The sequence below is a fragment of the Aethalodelphis obliquidens genome, unplaced genomic scaffold (genome assembly GCF_003676395.1).
Source record: "Aethalodelphis obliquidens isolate GAN/ISIS:26980383/991018 unplaced genomic scaffold, ASM367639v1 scaffold23, whole genome shotgun sequence".
NCBI classification, from domain to species: domain Eukaryota; kingdom Metazoa; phylum Chordata; class Mammalia; order Artiodactyla; family Delphinidae; genus Aethalodelphis; species Aethalodelphis obliquidens.
This window is the reverse complement of record NW_020837967.1, coordinates 12,151,207-12,174,148: the sequence shown is the minus strand read 5'-3', so window position 1 is coordinate 12,174,148 and position 22,942 is coordinate 12,151,207. Positions and strand designations below refer to the sequence as shown.

The following is a 22,942-nucleotide window of genomic DNA, read 5'->3' as shown; positions in this document are numbered from 1 at the left end:
AACAGCCACTGCTACAATCAGGGCTCTCAGGCCAAATAATTCTGATTCCTGACATCGACTCTGGAAGCTTCTAAAAGGCAAAAGCATACACAGTCGTTCATGCTCATTGCTTATATTAAGCAACATAAATCAAAATGCTATTCCTAAAACATAAGAAAGATCTTGTCACGATGCCCAGCACAGAGCAATCACTCTATAACCATTCGCTTCCTTTCTTTCTTATTTCCATTTAACTCAATCGGGCAAAAGTATTTTCCCCAAAAGAGACGCAACAGTTTTCAAAAATACTATTTCAAGGGCCAGGATAAGTAAACTTTACAGAGAAGTTTCTGATGTAGGCTTTTGCTTCCAGAACTAGTGGTGGTGCCGAGGGGTGACTTATGGGACTTTAGATCCCCAATAATCTCCATCAATCCCCAGCACCCCATAAAAATAAACTCAAAATAAAAGCAGTCCTCTAGTTATGAAATCTAGCTTCAAGATGAGTCCCCTTTCAGCCAGACTGAAACCCTGAAGTTACTCTATCGATATTCAGGTGCTACAGTTATCCAAAATCATTACATAATCAAACAGCCATTTATTTGTCCTTCTATTAGAGGAAGCAAAGCCAAGTAGTAAGGCTAAATCTTGAGAGCTGGGCAGTCCTGGGTTTGACTGCCGGCCCTTTACTCATTAATGAGAGACCTTAGGAAAAATACTCAACCTAAAACTGAAAGTACCCTCATGTTAATCACTGAGATTAGCCAGTGAAACTGGGGATGCATATCTCAGCAGGCTGATGTAGGGACCAGATAAGATGATGACCATACAGTACCTGGCAGGTCTTAGCACCAAGTGAGTGCTCAGTGAATAGCTCCCTGCATCATCCTTCCTCCTTTTTACTGATTCAAAATCTCTGACATTACATGGTCTCCCTCTATTAAGGAAAAAAAAGAGAAAAACTGGCTCAATAACAGAATCATGGCTATACTAACAACTAGAATTGTACTGATACTTTGGGGAGTGTTAATCTATCCCTGAGTAAAAGGATTTTCTATTTTACCAATGATTAGAAAAATTCAGCATCCTGCACGGAGATCACAGAGTTCTGGGAGTCTGTGTTCTCTCCCTTTAATCTCAATAGGTTACTAGTTCTGGGCAAAGAGGAAACATCTCTGCTTCTGTTCAGCTCTCCTTTCTTTATGCTGCACCCTGGCTCAAGGGCAGCCCAGGGAGGAATTGTGTTGCCTACCCCGAGTTGTTACCACGACATTGTTGCCAAAATAGCAGGCACTCTGCAGGAGTCAGAAGAGCCTCTGACAGATATTATATGAGTTCTGCTCCTGGCACATCATCCTCTGTTGTCTGTTAAGGGCCTGACGGGGGCAGTCAGGGGCCACCAGAGTCACAAACTAACTAAGGCGATGGAGAGGGGTTTTGAAAATCTTCGGGCTCTCACCTAAAGAGAATCCCAATGGCCTGTGCTTCATTTCTGAAGATTCCACTCACCATGAGGGAACAAAATGATGCTTTGATACCATCTGCAGAACTATGTCATATCTGTTTCATGAAGTTGAGTTCTTTTCCTAAATAATGAGTATTTCAGGGCAGTAAAAAGAATGCTGCCTGGTTCTTTAAAATAGAAACCTGTTACCTGGGACATAGTAGGAACTAAACCTTCAGATTGAGAGAATATACAAACGGACAATGTCCGGACCATGGATAACAACAGAACTCTGACCCCAACCTCTAGAGCAACAGTCCAGGGAGCCAAAACACAATCCTGGCAGCCATCGGCCCAGAAGGGGCAGGACTTGATTAAAAACTGATGGTTTCTCTATTTTTTGTCCCTATGCCCAACTCTGGACCAACCACAGAAAGCCATGTATGTTCCCCAATCACGAGATGCTCAGCTTCTGATTAGCCTACCTCCAGCTTCTCCGTGCCAACAACCTCTAATCAGAGCACACCTGCAGCCTTCTCTTTTTTTAACGGAAAAACTTTCCCACTCCCCTGCCTGCTTTTGAGTCTCTGCCAAAGGCAAGTGATAGAGGCTCACTCCCTGGCTACAACAAACTGAATAAATAGCTTCTGTTCTCATTTGAATGGTTTTTGCTTAGTTCCATAAGATTCACTTGTTTGTGTCTGTTATATCTAGTATACTAACAAGATCATATTTTAGGATTTGCAATGCTAAGGACTATGGAAACTTAAGCAATGCAATACCACCCTTGAGGCCTCTGGGCAACCCCAAAATCTGCCTAGAATGTGCCTTCAGCAGCCTTCCCTACTTGCCAAACCCACCTCCAACCGTCCTTCTCTTTCCAATTTGTGGCTCCAATTATCACAAAGAATTATGTACAGTAATAGAGTGACCAACCATCAGTTTGCCCAGAACTGCCCCATTTTAGGCACTGAAAGTTCTACATTCCAGGAAACCCCTCAGTCCCAGGTAAACTGGGACAGTTGGTCACCATGCAAGACTCCTCATAATGCCATGCCGTTCTGAGACTCAGCCTTTGCAGATGTAATTGCAGCAATCTTCTCTTTTACCATCGACAAATTATCAAGCTGGTGAGCTCCTCTCAATCTGCCGAGCGCGAGCCTAAGTGCCCACTCCTAGGCCTCTTTGACAACAGCCCATCCCCTAATCCCAAGCAGATGATCATCCCCTCCTCTATGCCACACTGGCCTGTGTATACTTTTGCGCATATCACATGGCATAGGGATGAGTTGGTTACGGCGTTTACACTTTCTGACCCTGTTACACAATCATCTCCTTGCAGGCAGGAGATGGACTGTATTTCCCTTTGTGTCTCCTCACTGACGTCACCACAGCAAGCCCATGTTTGTCTGTTTCCTGAGTAAGTGCATTCGTGGGTGATTAAATGGCTTAGCTATTATTTATTTTATTTATTTAACATAATTATAATTACTTATTAAATTCCTGAATATTAACAAATTAATTATTTATTAATGAATTAAACTGATCCTCTACAAAAAAGTCCATAAGTTCCAGATTGAGCCAAAGGGACAGCTTATAAATATTGATACATATGTGGAAGTTGGGTGCCTTGCAAGAAACAGACTTATTAATCCATTTCAATTACCCAGATCATTGACCTACCTCAATCTGGGTGGTGTTGTCCTGCCCGTCGTCCAGGAGCAGGTCCGTGAAGCCTCTGCGCTCTGGGGAGTCTTGGCCCAGGCTGGCTCGGTTTGAGTCTACCACCTTGAGAGAATCCAAGTGCCTTTTCCACCGGTGGCTGAATGCATGGGAATCCACCTCCACCTCCTCTTCTGTTTGTGGGAAGGCCTGAGCAACCTGATAGTGCCAATCTGTTTGAAAAAAAAAAAAATAACGATTTACCACCTGTTATGCATCATTTGCATGCTTCCTAATAGAGAAGAAAAATATTCTGCTAGTCAAAAGAAGAGGAAACTAACTCATAACAGTGAAATCTGTTTAACTGTAATATTTTTGAGTTGGTATGAATATCTCCGAGTAGAATGAAATTTTAGGACACACCATGATAAGTCGTGACAATGGTTAATGTGCACATCCAGCAGAGTCCCTAGAATAGTTGTGCAGCCCTAAAGTAATGCACTTTTATTCCCTTCCTTGCCCGTCCTTCACACACACCCTTCATAAACATTCTCTAGTTGTTCTGAGAAAACAAACTACAATCCAAACAAAGGAATGAAACTAAATGATTCCCAGCACATTTGAAAATACAAATCAGACATTAATAACTTGTGAGTTTATATTATTTCATGTGAGTTATGCTGGGCAGCAGAGAGAAAACAGAGCATTTGAATGGGTTAAATAATAGATGGAATGACCTTTGTGCAAACGTGCTAACCTGCCTTGTAACTCACAAGTCAGACTTGGTTCACTGCCGAACTCATTTAATAAGCCACGTCCTCGGGAGGCATCACAAACGCTCTTGCTCATTTGAGCTGTTCTCACCTTGGAATCTTGTCAGGGTGGTAAAGGATGACAGTGATAGGCACTTAGAGAAATGGATGGGAAGGCAAGGAGATCAAATCACAAAGGTATTTTAAAGCCATCTGCAGGGACTGGCCTTGCTGACCCAGCTCATTCTGCTACTACAGGAGGGAAAATTAGATTTAATCATTACTCCTAGTCTTTCATTTCAGTGGGTCAGCAGGGGAAGGTGTTCCACAAGTATGGGAAATTCAGTGTCTGACCAACAACAGTTCTCCTCTAGGCAACTATTACCAAAAGATACGAATTGACAGGCTTTATAACTGGCAGGATATGGGTTCAAAAAGCGCTAAGAGAGCAGTGATTTAATTACAGCTGTGAGGTTCCCATCAATACAAGAACGTTCCAAGAAACAAAAATGTATTTAATGAAGCTTATAATACCATTAAATCAGTTACTTAGAACTCTAATAACCAAGTTAAGGCTTCCACTACTAATCACATGCAAATGGTCTAAAATATCTCCCTTTGAACTCAGAAAGATGCTAATCATTCTTCTAGAGGGGCTATTCTTTGATTTCACTGTGAATTTAAATGATCTGCCACTGCCTAAAGCCTTATTGGATACAGTCTAGAGTGGTGCACTACCACAGTGTTGGCAATCTAGACTTTTCCATGGGCTTGTAGAATATTAGAGCTTAAAAGAGTCATGGAGATGGAAATGGCCAAAAATTCCACAGAAAGGAACCCTAGAGCCAGAAAATGTAGCACTGTGCTCAATTCACAGAATAGCTAGTTGTAGGCTAGGAAGAAACCCAGGTACATAGAGGGTTTATCATGGTCCCCTCCCACCTTCCACACAGTAAATGTTCAATATGTATGTCTAATGAGTATTTTACAGAAAATGTTTCTTTTGTTTGTTTGTTATAAATTTATTTATTTTTGGCTGCATTGGGTCTTCGTTGCGGTGCGCGGGCTTCTCATTGCGATGGCTTCTCTTGTTGCGGAACACGGGCTCTAGGCATGCAGGCTTCAGTAGTTGTGGCATGCGAGCTCAACAGTTGTGGCTCTGGGGTGCAGGCTCAGTAGTTGTGGTGCACGGGCTTAGTTGCTCTGCAGCATGTGGGATCTTCCCAGACCAGTGCTCAAACCCGTGTCCCTTGCACTGGCTGGCAGATTCTTAACCACTGCACCACCAGGCAAGGCCCGAAAATTTTTCTTTTTTAAGGTGTTGTCCCCACTGGACATTGAATAATGCTCAATAAATGTTTGTTGACTGACCAAATGAATGAATAAATTGTAGACAGTCTCTCTGGAACAAAAATGATAGGACCAGGCACAATTAAGTACGGAAGAAATACTGTACAAGGATTCAGGAGACCTGGGGTAGAATTCTTTCTGTTAGGTTTGCTGAATAGGGGATATTGCATGATTTACAAAACTCTCTGTGCTTTAGTTACCCTATATTTCAAATGGAAATGAAAATATCTTACCTGCAAAAGCAGACAGCTTTTCCTGAGTATGTGCCAGGTTCTAAGACTTATGATTCTAGGCAAAGCTACATAAAGCAATTTTATTTGCTTTGTTTAGATATCCTGCCTCATTACCAAAAATATATGAGGCAGCTTACAACAAAAGTACACAATAAAGTTTTATAACAACCAGATAAGGCCTCGTAGCACAACACTCAGATTAAACTTTAGAGCTGTGCATTCACCTTGCACTGGGGTGGTAGCTATCTGAATACAATCATGTAGGAACAACTGAAAATCTATAGGATCCTTACTAGAATGTCAGTGCAGATAAGAAAGACAGCAAATATCATGTAGTCAATGGATTAAACAGTCCTAGATATAAAAATATTATTTTAAAAAAATCACAGAAAGGGAAAGTCTCCAGCCAGAGGTTTCTCAGTTCTTTATAATGTAAATCAGAAAAAAAAAAAAAAAACACCAAAATCTCCAAAGAAGTAGTCTTTATTAAAATCTTCAACTGTTGGTTTCTTTAAAATAGATGTTATCATTGGATATTAATTGCCTGATATTAATTTTACCATTATCCTTTTAGATTTTTATAACACAGGACAAAACATAGTACTTTTCATGATGCCTGTTAGGCCAGTAACGCAACACTAGCCCCTGTGGCCCTGGCACAGAGCACAGAGTAGACGAAGCAACTAACACTGGAGGAGCTGTCTGCAGAGGAAGTCTAGTTCTCGTCTTTGATTGCTCTTTCTCATTTTCTCCCTGCCTTCTTACCCTAAGAAGGAGCTTCAAAACTTAGGGAGGATAAAGTCCATATTCCCCACTGCTAAACTAATTAAACAAGGAGGCCATCAGACTGAGGTGGCTCTAAAACCTTAGCAGCCTACGTAAGTAAACCCAAACCTGAGCCTGCAGCTGCCTCAAGGTTAAGAAATCAAAACCTAAGAACAGGGCTTTCCTGGTGGCGCAGCGGTTGAGAGTCCGCCTGCCGATGCAGGGGACGCGGGTTCGTGCCCCGGTCCGGGAGGATCCCATATGTTGCAGAGCGGCTGGGCCCGTGAGCCATGGCCGCTCAGCCTGCGTGTCCGGAGCCTGTGCTCCACAACGGGAGAGGCCACAACAGTGAGAGGCCCGCGTACGGAAAAAAAAACAAACAAAAAAAACCTCAGGACAACCAGTCACAAACTTACACCTAGACTTTTCTGAATCAGGCAAACACTTAAGCTACAGCCACTCAAATAATTTCCTTGTTTTCTTCTGCCTTTTCTCCATAAAATCTCTACCCTCGTTGGGGTTCTTGGAGTGTTCCTAACCACTTCTGGTTTGTGCTGCCCCACTGAAATTGATTTTCAGTCAGGTAAACTCTTAAAATGTTGAATATGCCTTAGTTTATCTTTTAACACCACTTAAGTTGAAATTTGGGAAGTCTGATTAGTGTGTCAAACTCTTGTTTTTGTGATGAACATTCCAACTCATTTTTAGCTAGATTATCGGGGAAGGTGAATTTAACAGACAGGTAGGCCTCCCGTATAAAACAAGCGCAAATGCTTCCTCTAGCATTTACAAGGGTAAGTCCCCAGACAGCTGCGGGTTTTGGTGTTTGTTTTTCACTTTCTGGCAGTGTTTTATGATTTTTTTTGCTTGCTTTGCTGTTGTATTAATTGCTATTACAGCCGTTGATTAGTTTGTCTCCCTGATGGACATGCTTGCTCCTTCTAGAATTTACTACAGTAAACTTTGTAAACTGATTACTCAATCACTTGCTGGCTCTGAATGTAAAGAGTAAACAAAATCTAAGGAAGGAACTGAGGGTTTTCCAATGTGAACATTTGTGAGCTTTAGTGCCTAGCCTCTGTGAATTTTCTTTGGGTTGCTATTGTATACCTAATTCTTTTTCTCCGGTTAGGTTATGAATAAGCAAGACGACCCAATCGTGCATAGAGGAGACATTCCTATTTGCTCATAATTCAGTAGTACGTGGTTCATCAAGACTAAAGTATGAAATTGGCTTCGATTTTTAACCCATTTCAGAATGATTTTTAGAGAAGATAAAACAAGTCAAAAATGGATGTTTCCAGAAATAAAGACTGAGAAAAACTGGCAAAACCACAGCCTTGTTATCTACATTGTAAATTACTCCTATGCACTTCATGGGCTTTCTAACTCACAAAAATATTTCAAATTATCCTTTAAATCACCACCAAAACAAATCATTCAGAAGAAAGGTGAAGGGATATATGTAATATAATTTCTCCCTTCCCAGCTGTAGTGAAAACAAAAGCAATAGGAGGGATCTTTGAATAGTCTGGTTGCACAGACTGTCTGCTTTCTGTCCACTGTGTGTTAATTAAACCACTGATGGAAAACCGTCAAAGAGAATTTTCGCCAACATGTTTTGCTATAGTTGTTAATCACATAGCTCATGGAAACATTAAATATATCTAAGGACTTCCATTTGGATATAAGGAGAGAAAGGAAAAGACATATTTTTGTATATTTAATATATAAATTGACCTTAACACATCCTTGAGATACTTTATTTGATAAAAACAGTAGATAAAGTATTACTGAAGAAGGTATTTCATTACATTTCAAATAGACCATCATTATGAAACGCAATAATGTCTAGTTAATCTGAGAGTAAAATAAGAAACTCACGTACATCTTCATATTATTCTTTGCAAACCTTGCAAGTCTCTTTTGTGCTATCATCTACTATAAAATAAAATCATTTAAAATAAAAACAAAAGGGAAGAAAGCTGTTCTGGGTTGGATGTGTTTATATTTGTGTCTTATCCTAATGATTTTATTTAAATACCTTACATTTAGCTAATAGTTGAATGCATTTTTAACTGTATTTCTTGAGTCTTGCATACAAGCCTTACATATAATATATGTTGAATGACCAAGGAGTAACCACATAGATTGACACGCATCTTGTGCAATGAGGATCCGTTATGACTGCACCTTCTGACATGCACTTTGGTCTGCACTTCACAAATGAACCAAATCACTCTTGTGGATCCTCTGCAAAAACGTTAAGATTTTTTACTGCAAACAGATTTACTGGCTAGATTCATCTGACAATAGATAAAATTATTCGGCTAAGGTAGACTGCCATATGGCTTCACATCTCAGTTTATTACGGAAATGAAGAGGAAATTCCATACAAATGGTATACTCCATACAAATGGTATACAAATGGTTCTGTCCAATAATGAACTGTCTATGTAGTGGACTTGGAGGTTTTGACTGATAGCATTATAGAGTAAGATAGCTACAGAAGAGAAAGCAGACAGAATGTTTTGTCGAGAGACATTAAAGGGTTTGAGTGGGACCTGGACATCATTTTCTTGTTAAGCTTCCCACATGATTCTTTGTGTCCCCCTGGTTGAAGACCACTGCCCCATGCTCTAGCCCTACCACAGGTCATGTCTTCACCATCTCTTGCCTCCTACCTGGTGTTACTTTCTTCAAACTCTACCTTCTCCAACCTTTTCTCCATCTGCTATCAGAGATACCTTTTAGATTTATTCACTTCTCTTTTCTGATTAAAACCTCTAAGGCTCCTTACCACCCAACAAAACTATAAAACACCTCATGCTCTTGTTCTAACCCCTCTTCCCTGTCTCTGCCTCCCCCATCATGCTCTATGCTCCCACCACACAGGATTTCTCAATCATCTCTTTACCTGCAGTGAATACCTTTGCATGGCGGAAAGCCCTTCCTCACTCCAGGGCTTTGGGAAATCTCACAACTCCTTCAAGATCCAGTTCAAATAGTGTCTCGGTAAACGGAGCCTCCCTTGACTCCTCCAGGCGGGGCTCATTGAGTTTTCTTCTGTAATCCAATAACCCTTTTCACCTGACCCTTTAAACACTCTTCCAACAATCCCCACTTCAGTGTGAGATTGTGCAGAGAAGAGTTAACACAGCGGGCCTGAGGCTGCTATCCTTAGAAAATCTTGTTTGCAAGGTTGGCCCTGGCTGGTGCCTGGGAACTAAGATTTGGGGAGGGTTCCCACCATCCCCTAACAGATAAGAGTGGCTCACTGTGGCTATACTGCCTGGGCAAACACTACTGTTTATGCTGACAACCAGCCTTCCTTTTGGGAGTCTGGAATTTTGGTACACGGTAGTTAGAAGGTAGTTATGTGAACAGTTCCCAATAAAAACCTTGGGCGCTGAGTTTCTAATGAACTTCCCTGGTTGACAGTATTTCACATGTGTTGTCACAACTGGTTGCTGGTGGAAGTAAATGCTTCCTCTGCGCTCCCGCTGGAGAGTGCTCTTAGAAACCTGCCCTGCTTTCCCCAGACGTTAAAAATGCCCCAAGTGCCTTTTCCTTTTATGAATTTTGCTTTGTATCCTTTCGCTGTAACAAATCACAGCTGGGTCTTATGATTCCTCCTATCATATGACCAAACCTGAGGGTGGCCTTGGAGACTCCTGACACAGAGATGTTTCAGAACAGGACTTCTATCTTATTTATATTTTTTGTCCCATCAGTACAAACATGGATATTGAAATATAATAAATATCCAAAGTTTTCTGAAAAGCAAATGAATGAATGAGTAAACAAATGACTGGCCAGGTTGCTGCTCATCTGAGACAGCATCTTAAAGGATTATGTATGCGATCTGCTGTCCAGCTTCTTAAGATTTTAACCATGTTTCTTGCTCAGTCAGATAAAAGGATGGAAGAAGGCAAAAACTATGGGAAAACAAATCTATAACAGCTTCTCCTTATCGGATATGAGTTTGACTCAACAAGAGCTCACTGGCCAGTTGGGTGATGTTCAGCAACACTCGTGGTTGCAGTTCTTTCCGGTTCATGAACTCAGTAAGAAACAGAACACATGTCTTGGAAGAATGTGGGCATGGCCAGTGAGACTGAAAAGCTATGAAGTAGTTGAAAACAAGGACATTTTAAGTGAAAAGTGGAAAACAAGTGGAGGGCTACTCTAGAAGTTTGAAGCATAAGAGTCCAGGCTCTGAGGCGCAGAGCAGGAGAATCATAAAGGCCTAAGGCCGAGATGTAAGTGGCCTGCATACCCCTTACTCTCCACCCTTCCCCTTCTCTGACTTCTGAGTCATTGCAGGGTTCTTGGTCACTGTACAGTGTTTTTCTGGTGAAGAACATTAGCCAGTTCAAGAAAAAGTACACAGGAAATGAAAGGGAATGGGAAAATGTAACCAAACACTCAACCCAAAATATGTACAAAACCAGTTACATGTTAAAATTGTAACAGTTTTCTAATCTTACTATTAAATAAAATAATAAGAAGACATTTTAATTTTATATATAAAATGGTTAATTATCCTATGGAAAACATGATTAGCCTTATGAGCAAATGTTAATATTTAAGACAATTTTAAGGTATTGTTGCATATTTACTAAAATATTAAAAATAAACAGAAAGAATAAAACTGTGTTAACAGTTATAAAGCAGAAGTGTTCTATGCATTGCTTCTAATAATGGGTTAATAATAGTAATATTACTAATAATAACTACCCTTCATTTAGGGTTGGTAGAATGTCAGGCACTGTTCTAAACATTTGCAAACATTAATGTATTTGGCATGTATCAATACTATTATTAACCCCATTTTACATATGAGGAAATTGATGTATATGATATGGTAAGTGATACACTAGGAAGGTAACCAGAGCTTGATCCATAGGCTTGGTTTTGACTATCATCTAACCTACCTATGATTAATCTTTAAGGGATCAAATTAGCAATGCATCAGAAAGCCTAATGATACGACACAAAGAAACAATCTAAAAGAAAAATAAGTAAGACAGAATGTGCTATTTAAAACGGTAAAAATATGTAAATAATCCAGCATGTGAAAACAAGGAATAAAATACCCCATCAAGTTGACTGCCAATGTGAGGAAACGAAACACAGCCAATGTAAAAACATAGCAGAAAATAATAGCACATTAATATTGATTATATTTTTTAGTTATATCTTGAAATGTTGGGAAGTACTTTAAAATAAATAATCTTGTTAATTGGCATTTTCTATTAACTGCCTAGTAGAAATTTAAAAGAAAAACTGAATTCCTTCAAGTAGACTCAAGCATTTGTTTTACCATGACGACAATCTCCTGTTTTATAATAAAAGATGATTGTCAGAGAACTCAGGCCATCCACTTATTTTTCAGATAAATCTGTCAGATTTGGAGAATAAACTTATTTCCATGTTAGCCATAGTCTACAAATAATCTACAAACAGTGAAAATAGCATTTAATTAAATCTGAGAGTCTTTTAATAAGATTCTTAGGATTTTCTGCAGAAAACATAGCATCATGAACCCAGAAAGCACATGGAATTTTTAGGTATGTGACCTCCTGCTGTGTGTGTAATAAGAGGGGGCAGCTTTACATAGCTTTTATAGTCCCTCCCAGCTTATAAAAGTCTACCATCTACTCGCCAGCTAAATATCTTGTTAACATATTTTAGGCTATTTGGGATCATGTATTAAGTACTCTACATTTGTTTTCAGATTTACTATTTAATTTGTGAAAATCCATGCATCATGAACTTTAGAGTCTCCATAGCCCAATAAAAAAGTGAAACTATTTGGTAAAATCCCTTAACATTTCTCTTCATCGTTAGCCATCCTCAACTACCCTTGTTTCCTGTATTCAGAATGGCTGATTTTAAAATAAGGGCTCTGCACTAAAAGCTAAGTCCAGTGCATGAAAAGTGTGACTCTGACAGCCAAGGGAAATGGAAAATTCTGTAAACAAGGACCAGTCATGGCCAACAGCCTCTAAGGAAAATTTAGTCTTCTGAGCCAGAACAGGCCAGATGGAATCATGGTTATAATGGTGCCCCATGTCAAAGATGATGTCCAAATGCCTAGGGCCCAAATCACTGAGGGCCTTCTATTAGATTACGGCTGCCAGATGTCTGATAGACTCAATCTCACTGTATATTGTCATCAGACCATATTCAGTTTGTGGGGTCAGATCCATAATGGCCCAATGTTGAGCCCAGGCTGACTTAGCCAATGACCACAGATGACAGACAACACATGTATTTCTATCAGATTATGTTGTGTAACTTTTATCTGATTTAAATCATATAAATCATACCATTATCAAAACAGCCCCAAATTTCTACAGGTTAAATGCCCTCCAGAGATTTGTGTGGAATTGGATAAGCAGCCAGTAACACCTGTAATTTCCTCATCACAAAATTATCTCTACCATTTAATGTTTTAGAAGGTTATGGTCCTAAGGCTATAGCTGCGAAGCCTCAGGCAATTCAGTCAACTACTCTGGGCCTGTTTCTTTATGAGAAGATGACTTTAGTTAGTAGAAGACACATCACATTCTTAGAATCAAACCCAGAAGTATTTTTCTGAAATGTGATTCTAAAGTACAATCTAAACAAATTATCAGATTAACTGCATCCACACTCCTTACTTCCCCCCCAAAATAATGAGCAATGCCTTTCACATAATCCAACAACTAAGGGATAAACACCTGGTTTGACAAGGTCTCTAGATCTGGCCTCAGCCCTATGGCCTGATCTGTTCCCATTATGACTAGACAGATAATATTAGCTGTTAACTGTTGAATATCATTCCTGGTTAAAGGTGAAAAATACAGCCACAAACTCTGTATTTTTGGGCTTCCTGCTGTTGCCAGGGTTGATAATGCAGGGTTAACAAAATATAGGCTTAAGATGCTCAACTTTGAGCACCACACAAACACAAAGGAAAGCCATTAAAGAATGTTAAGCAGAAAATTAAAACAATCCTATTTCAGTTTTATATAAATTTAAAAGGCCAGCAGGAAAAATGTCAATAGCAATTAATACTATGTATATCTATTCAATTTTTTGATTATAAAATGGCAATTGTATATAGTTTATCCTCATATATGCAAGTACATATCCTACATAATAAATTTTTTAAAAGATTAGTCCTCAAATTTAAAAAATGAGCAAATGCCATAAACAGATAATTCATAGCAAAGAAAATATAAATACTAATAAATGTATTAAAATATTTAACATTTTAAGAAGTCAGAGAAATACAATAAATTACAATTCTTTCATATACTACATTCACAAAGATTTATTGTAAAATTGTACTTGTCGATATTTGATAGACTAATTTCTTGAAGCTATTATTAGAGAGTACTGTACTCTCTAATATTGGTAGGGAGATTCCAATTTTAATCAAAATTTCATATGTGCATATTTTCAATCAGTAGTAAAAGTCTTCTAGGATTTGATACTGTGGAAATATTCTTAGATGTGCAAAAAGATTTATGAATAAGTATAAAAAACTGTATATAGTATTATTTGAATTGGGTAAAAGGAAAAACATACATATACACAAAATTTAAGAAGAGAAAGAAATACATTATAGTATTACTTAGTGGTTTTCTCTGTGTCATGCAAGTTGGAAGCAACCAGTTTTATTCGGTTTGTTCTTTTGACATATCTTTATTTTACACATTTTCTACAATGTGTTACTTCTATAGCAAAGGAAAAAAGTCCCAAGTTTCTACTGTTTGAAAGTCAAGTTCAAACAGTCTGACTTGGTGAAGCCTTTCATCATCACCAATAGATAATTTTCCTAGGCAGAGTTATTTCAATGGGAACTCATAAAACTTTAATCAAACCCATTGCTGTGTTCTTCTCATTATAGTGTAATTATTGATTAAATGCCATTCCTTCACAAACTACCATGAACTTAGCCAGGGGAGGTGTCATGTCTTTATTCATCTTTGTGCTCCTTTTTGTTATTATAATAAATGTTCACTAAAACTGCCCAGGCTGTACAGTCTGTTTCCTTAAGCTTCGTCATGATATAGTTGGGGTGGTGACATGGCGTTTTCCATCATGGCTGCTCTTGCTTAAGACAATCTCATTTTTCGGCTTAAAATTCTTAGCCTTATATACTTAGATATGTTGGGTTATTTCTTGAGAAAATTAGAAGCAGCCCTACCAATTTCTGTGCAATTTCCTATATTTTTTAATCACCCTTTTCATCAAGTAAAAGATCTGTGTTACAACATTCTAACTTCAAAGTCCTTTAAAATGTTCACAGAGATTAATACAGCAAAACAAAGTGATTTTCCCCCAAGTTATTCTACTTCTTACATTTGATTCATACATTTAATGCAAAATGTCTTCACACGATCTTAGAACCACAAAGCAATGGGCAAAACTACTCAGCTTTGATATCTCCAAATAACTTTACAAAAAAAAGCTCTATGAAAAAAATCACAGGAAAGATGTTTCTGAATATCAAAGGTATTATGAAGCAAGGATTCATAAATAATATATTACTTACAGCAAAAAGCATATAATTCTTTAAACAAAACTGACACGTTGTTATTTACATTTAAATAAGAAATACTTTATATACAAAGATGTGCTCACTTCATTAAGAAGCTCTTGAGTATTTACTAGCTGACAACCTGCATGATTCATTTACTTGCACAGTTCCCCTTAAGACTAACTCAAGATAGTATTAGGGGTGAAATACCTTGACACAGAAAAAAATATTTCTCTAAATAAAATCATTTGATTTTGAGTTAAAAAAAAAAAGAAACAAACCATGTTCCAAATAGTTTCTTTCATAAGAATGGGAAACTTTAAGTCAAAAATTGGGAAAACGGGGTTTCCCTGGTGGCGCAGTGGTTGAGAGTCCGCCTGCCGATGCAGGGGACACGGGTTCGTGCCCCAGTCCCGGAAGATCCCACATGCTGCGGAGCGGCTGGGCCCGTGAGCCATGCCCGCTGAGCCTGCGCATCCTAATATCGGTAGGGAGAGGCCACAACAGTGAGAGGCCCGCATACCGCAAAAAAAAAAAAAAAAAAAATTGGGAAAATGATGAGAAATAGAAAGTGGAGTATCAGTGTAAATTTAGTTAAGAAATTTTGGTGTCTTTACAAACTGTATTGTACTTTTAATAATATATTTTACTCCACTGAATTTACAATATTTTTTTCACTTTTTTGGAAAAGAGAAATACTTAAATTTGCATATCAACCACCATTCAAATAGCAGTTTTAAAATAAAAGTTCCCAAGAATTTCTAAAATGTTATGAATATCTGAATTCTGTAGTTAATTTCTTAAATAACATTCCCTAATTAAACTGCCTGATTGCATACATTTATGCTGATTACACAATTTAACTAACATTGTAAATAAACCACAATCAACAAAATTACATTAAAAAAGAAATTAAGACAGTAAAAACTGTACTAAAGTTAGATTTTAATTTCTGTGATGTATTCCTGAAATATACAAAATAACAGGTAAGGATTAAGCCACCAAAGTGAGATGGAAATCCAAAGTATCCTTTCAACCATGTATAGATTAGTAGAACTCTGAAACTTTTAGAATCCAATTGCTTCATTCTTCATTTATCCTTGAATTACCTTTTCATAAATTTTTTTTGTCAAAAAAACAAATTCCAGATAAATTGAAAAAGTCTCTGCTTTAAGTACTTATTACAATATACATTTATCAAAAACCTCCCTTCTATGAGTGTGCCTACATGGCCCGGAAAAATATCTGAATTTCATAAAATAATTAAAAATCCAGGACTTTCATTACTGGGCAACTGCAGCTTGCCAGGTTATTGCCAAAACTTATATTTTACACATTTACTAATGCTCTGGACAATACTAAGACAGGAATTATTTCCATTATTTTACAAATAAGCAATATCTGAGGAACATGGATTTAAGATGCTCCAGTTCAAAAAGTCTATACATGATGGACTTTACACATTTCCTTATAGTAAGCGTCTCTCCGTTTTATCAAAAAAATCATTATCAATATAAAAGAGTGAATAACCTAAAGCGCTTTAAACATTTTTAATTTAAGTACAGTTGACCCTTGAACAAGGTGGGGGTCTAAAATCTGAGTATGACTTGGAACCCTCCTTATCCACGGTTTCTCTGCAGCCACGCTTCCCCCTCTGCGGATACAACCAGCCTCAGATAGAGCAGTACGGTAGTATTTACTATCGAAAGCAATCCACATGTAAGCGGACCCACGCAATTCAAACTCACGTTATTCAAAGGTCAGTTGTATTATCTTTCTTCTAATATGAAAACTTTGAAAATTAAATCGTTAAAAAGAAAATAGGGGAAAAATGTAAGTATCCATTATTCTGTCCTAGGTGCAGGGGGCAGAGTTATCACCTTAGTGAATATCCTTTCTAGATATTTCTTTGAATGTCTGCACATGTCTGCATACAAAAAAGTAGTTGTGTGTGTGTATGTGTGTGTGTGTCTGTATGTGTATAATTCGTTTATTTCAGCACTACACAATAAATATCTTTCCATGTAATTGACTGTATACTGCATTTAATAAACAAATAGTATATATCATAAACTAATCATCAATTGTTGAACTTTTAAGTTCATTCTAGAGGCTAATTTTTTGTGAGCAGCCTCAATTCTTTTTCAGGAACAATTTAGGAAAGAGGAATCTCTACTCTGTTGCACTCAAACTGCATCAGTCTACAAAATAACCAGCAGAACGTGAAGATGGGTAGCCCATATTTTCATCAATCACTTAATGGTGTCTTTCAAAAATCTTTTTCACCTATTTGTTCAATGAAAAACGGACTCTCACTAGTTTAATTTACATTTTTGATTCCTAGTGAGTCAACATTTTTTTATGCTAGTCCCATTTCTTGTTTCTTATTTTGATTATCCTATTCAAACCCCTTTTGTGGAATAGGTAACTCATTTTTTAAATTTAAAGGATTGTTTGGCTTAATAAAAACTCTATTTATAAACAATTTTCAGAAAATCATTTATTATATAAATCTGCTGAAAACAATCTATTGAGTCAACACGTATTTCCCTAATAGATGAGAGTATTATGTTGTTTAGTTGCCTTTGCACAGTTATAACGTAAGGAAAGATGCAAGTATTATGTTTGCAGATAAAACTCAACAAACATAGTTCTCTACTTCTTTATTTTCAGCATGTACTACTATTGGGAAACATATTTCCTAAAAGTGGGGAGAATGCTTCTGCCCCTTCAGAAGACCCCTGTTCAAATATTTTATTGATTATCTCTCCAGCTGCTATGAAAAAACAGCTACCTCTGTCTGACTGTGACACTTCTGGAGAAACTGTCTTACATACAAAAAGAAGTACAGTTGACTTCTGAACAACACAGGTTTGAGCTGCATGGGTCTACTTACACATGCTAAATTCTTACAACAGAACTACAGGATCCAATGTGGTTGGTTGAATCTACAGATACAGAGCTGCACATACCAAGGGGCTTCTGTAAAGTTACATGGGGATTGACTGGAGGGGGGTAGGGGGGTGGGGGGATGCCCCTAACCCCTTGAGTTATTCAAGAGTCAACTGTTTGACAGGCAAAGTCCTTATTGAAATGCAAGTCAAATATTTTCTTTGATCCATATCATCACCTGTATTAGCCTATGGGATAAAATAATAGCATACTACCTTTTGCATGGTAAGTTTAAAAACATACTTTATGAACATTCATTTTTTTTTAAATCCAAATTCCGTTAAGCATCTCCTAGGCATTTTTTTGTTGTTTAATCATTCATACCCAGAGTAAACTATAGTAAACTAGTTTTTTATATTGCCAATATGGCATTAATGTAAATATGGCATTAATATGGCATTAATAAGCTAAAACTAATTTGAAAATTTGCCAATACAAACATTTTAGAACTTATCTAAGGGGCTAAAATGTTGGCTCAGAAAATAACAAAATTGAAAACAATACAATATTTGAATTTAGCACTGAACAGCAAGAATATTAACATATTTAATCCTTGCCAAATTATACAATTTGGAGATGATGTCATATACTACATATTTCCTTTTCTATATCTCTGTGGTATGAGTTAAAGTATTCTAGTCCTAAAATTCACTATGAGGTAAATATTCATTTTTGATAGTTCAGACATAACTCTTAAATATTACCTTCAGTCAATTCTTATGTATTGTAGGTAACAGTAGTATGAGGATCACTTGATTTTGAGGAGAAAGTTTAGATATGATTTCTATAATTTTTAAATGGTTAAGAAAAATATGTGTAGATGATAGCACAAATGATAAAGCAAACTAGACACAATGTTAAAACTTTGAATCTGGTGAAACACTTGCAAGAGTTATCTGTATTATTCTTGCATTTTTTCTTAAATTCCAATTTATTTCCAAATAAAAAAGCACCCCCCTACTCAAACAGATACTTTTACACCAATGTTCATAGCAGTATTACTCATACTACCCAAAAGGCAGAAACAATGCAAGTGTTTATCAACAGATAAGTGGATAAACAAAATGTGGGGTGGGTGTGCATATATATGTATAGACACAAATATATATAAAATAAAATATTATTCAGCCATAAAAAGAATGTAAATCTGATTATAATACAACTTGGATGAAGCTTGAAAAGTGTGCTAACTGAAATAAGCCAGACACAAAAGAACAAATATTGTGTAATTCCACTTATCTGAAGTACCTAGAGTAGTCAAAACATTAGAGACAGAAAGTAGAGTAGAGGTTACCAGATACTGGAAAGACAGAATAATGAGAAGTTATTGTTTAATAAGTACAGTTTGGGATGAAGAAAATGTCCTGGTGATTGACAGTGGTGATGACAGCAAAACATGGTGAATGTAGTTAATACCACTGAACTGCACAATTAAAAAATTGTTAAAATGGTAAATTTTATGTTATGTATATTGTAACACATAAAAAATGATTCCCCCGAATAGGTCCATTGCTTAGATTTGCTCCTTTTTCTGTATTCCTATTATTTATAGATTATTATATTTGTACTTCAAGGGACTATATTTTATATGTCTTTATACTTTAACTCCATAGAATAGGGTCTGGTACATATAAACAATTATTTAATATTTGATGAATGAATGAACAGAATTCATGAAAAAATAGTAGGAAGTCATTGGTTATAACCCAGGGAGGGTCCAAATTCTTATATATTATTGAATGCCCTCATCTTTTCTAGAAGCTATGCATATCAGGTATTTTCCAGTTCTGTATTTCCCTAGGTATCAGACGTTCAAAGCCTTTCAAAATCAATGAATCTTCAAAATCCCAACAAATGAAGAGCAGTCTCATACGACAGATAACCCAAAAGCAGGTACATACATGGTGAATCCGGCTCCAAATCAAGGACAGAACACTAAACTTATTCATCATTAAGAAAGGCCACAAGGAAACACAACACTGTAAATCACCTATACTCCAATAAATTAAAAAAAAAAGGCCACAAGGAGAAAAAGTGTCATTATTTGGTGAAAAGAGCCTAAAGTTTAAACAAGATAGAGTAGGGGAAAAGTAATAGGATGTAAAATGGAAGTTATAATGCTGAACTCTTCTATTTTGTTAACAAAAAATAAAAAACAAATAGCATCGAGGCTTCCGGGAAGATGGTGGAAGAGTAAGACGAGGAGATCACCTTCTTCCCCACAGATACACCAGAAATACATCTACACGTGGAACAACTCCTACAGAACACCTACTGAAAGCTGGCAGAAGACCTCAGACCTCCCAAAAGGCAAGAAACTCCCCACGTACCTGGGTAGGGCAAAAGAAAAAAGAATAAACAGAGACAAAAGGATAGGGACGGTACCTGCACCAGCGGGAGGGAGCTGTGAAGGAGGAAAGCTTTCCACACACTAGGAGCCCCTTCGCGGGTGGAGACTGCAGGTGGCGGAGGGGGGAAGCTTCGGAGCCGCGGAGGAGAGCACAGCAACAGGGGTACAGAGGGCAAGGCAGGGAGATTCCCGCACAGAGGGTCAGGGCCAACCGGCACTCACCAGCCCGAGAGGCTTGTCTGCTCACCCGCCGGGGCAGGCGGGGCTGCGAGCTGAGGCTCGGGCTTCGGTCGGAGCGCTGGGAGAGGACTGGCGTTGGCGGCGTGAACACAGCCTGCAGGGGGTTAGTGCACCACGGCTGGCCGGGAGGGATTCCGGGGAAAAGTCTGGAGCTGCCGAGGAGGCAAGAGACTTTTTCTTCCCTCTTTGTTTCCTGGTGCGCGAGGAGAGGGGATTAAGAGCGCTGCTTAAAGGAGCTCCAGAGACGGGCGCGAGCCGCGGCTAAAAGCACGGACCCCAGAGACGGGCATGAGACGCTAAGGCTGCTGCTGCCGCCACCAAGAAGCCTGTGTGCGAGCACAGGTCACTATCCACAACCCCCTTCCGGGGAGCCTGTGCAGCCCGCCACTGCCAGCGTCCCGGATCCAGGGACAACTTCCCGGGAGAACGCACGGCGCGCCTCAGGCTGCTGCAACGTCATGCTTGCCGCTGCCGCCGCAGGCCCGCCCCGCCTCCGTGCCCCTCCCTCCCCGCGGCCTGAGTGAGCCAGAGCCCCCGAATCAGCGGCTCCTTTAACCCCGTCCTGTCTGAGCGAACAATAGACGCCCTCCAGCGACCTACACACAGAGGCGGGGCCAAATCCAAAGCTGAGCCCCTGGGAGCTGTGAGAACAAAGAAGAGAAAGGGAAATCTCTCCCAGCAGCCTCAGAAGCAGCGGATTAAAGCTCCACAATCAACTTGATGTACCTGCATCTGTGGAATACATGAATAGACAACGAACCATCCCAAATTGAGGAGTCTGAGCCGTGTGGATGAAAGGCTCTTGGAGCTGCAGGCAGGAGTCAGTGCTGTGCTTCTGAGGTGGGAGAGCCAACTTCAGGACACTGGTCCACAAGAGACCTCCCAGCTCCACATAATATCAAACAGTGAAAATCTCCCAGAGATCTCCATCTCAACACCAGCACCCAGCTTCACTCAACGACCAGCAAGCTACAGTGCTGGACATCCTATGCCAAACAACTAGCAAGGCAGGAACACAACCCCACCCATTAGCAGAGAGGCTGCCTAAAATCATAATAAGTCCACAGACACCCCAAAACACACCACCAGACGTGGACCTGCCCACCAGAAAGACAAGATCCAGCCTCATCCACCAGAACACAGGCACTAGTCCCCTCCACCAGGAAGCCTACACAACCCACTGAACCAACCTTAGCCACTAGGGACAGACACCAAAAACAACGGGAACTACGAACCTGCAGCCTACAAAAAGGAGACCCCAAACACAGTAAGATAAGCAAAATGAGAAGACAGAAAAACACACAGCAGATGAAGGAGCAAGATAAAAACCCACCAGACCTAACAAATGAAGAGGAAATAGGCAGTCTACCTGAAAAAGAATTCAGAATAATGACAGTAAAGATGATCCAAAATCTTGGAAATAAAATGGACAAGATGCAAGAAACATTTAACAAGGACCTAGAAGAACTAAAGATGAAACAAACAACGATGAGCAACACAATAAATGAAATTTAAAATACTCTAGATGGGATCAATAGCAGAATAACTGAGGCAGAAGAACGGATAAGTGACCCGGAAGATAAAATAGTGGAAATAACTACTGCAGAGCAGAATAAAGAAAAAAGAATGAAAAGAACTGAGGACAGTCTCAGAGACCTCTGGGACAACATTAAACGCACCAACATTCGAATTATAGGGGTCCCAGAAGAAGAAGAGAAAAAGAAAGGGACTGAGAAAATATTTGAAGAGATTATACTTGAAAACTTCCCTAATATGGGAAAGGAAATATTTAATCAAGTCCAGGAAGCACAGAGAGTCCCATACAGGATAAATCCAAGGAGAAATATGCCAAGACACATATTAATCAAACTGTCAAAAATTAAATACAAAGAAAACATATTAAAAGCAGCAAGGGAAAAACAACAAATAACACACAAGGGAATCCCCATAAGGCTAACAGCTGATCTTTCAGCAGAAACTCTGCAAGCCAGAAGGGACTGGCAGGACGTATTTAAAATGATGAAGGAGAAGAACCTGCAACCGAGATTACTCTACCCAGCAAGGATCTCATTCAGATTTGATGGAGAAATTAAAACCTTTACAGACAAGCAAAAGCTGAGAGAGTTCAGCACCACCAAACCAGCTCTACAACAACTGCTAAAGGAACTTCTTTAGGCAAGAAACACAAGAGAAGGAAAAGACCTACAATAACGAACCCAAAACAATTAAGAAAATGGGAATAGGAACATACATATCGATAATTACCTTAAATGTAAATGGACTAAATGCTCCCACCAAAAGACACAGATTGGCTGAATGGGTACAAAAACAAGACCCATATATTTGCTGTCTACAAGAGACCCACTTCAGACCTAGAGACACATACAGACTGAAAGTAAGGGGATGGAAAAAGATATTTCATGCAAATGGAAACCAAAAGAAAGCTGGAGTAGCAATACTCGTATCAGACAAAATAGACTTTAAAATAAAAACTATTAGAAGAGACAAAGAACACTACATAATGATCAAGGGATCAATCCAAGAAGAAGATATAGCAATTGTAAATATTTATGCACCCAACATAGGAGCACCTCAATACATAAGGCAAATACTAACAGCCATAAATGGGGAAATCGACAGTAACATATTCATAGTAGGGGACTTTAACACCCCTCTTTC

At 38.7% G+C, this 22,942-nt stretch overlaps 1 protein-coding gene across 1 annotated transcript in view; it reads right to left on the bottom strand.

Moving 5' to 3' along the window:
• The window catches only part of PLXDC2 (plexin domain containing 2), a 416,593-nt gene that overhangs the window by 246,980 nt on the left and 146,671 nt on the right, over window positions 1-22,942 (bottom strand). Inside the window, exon 3 of the mRNA XM_027121784.1 lies at window positions 3,107-3,318. Within this exon, the coding sequence (XP_026977585.1) occupies window positions 3,107-3,318 (212 nt within the window). The remainder of the gene's footprint in view (window positions 1-3,106; window positions 3,319-22,942) is intronic.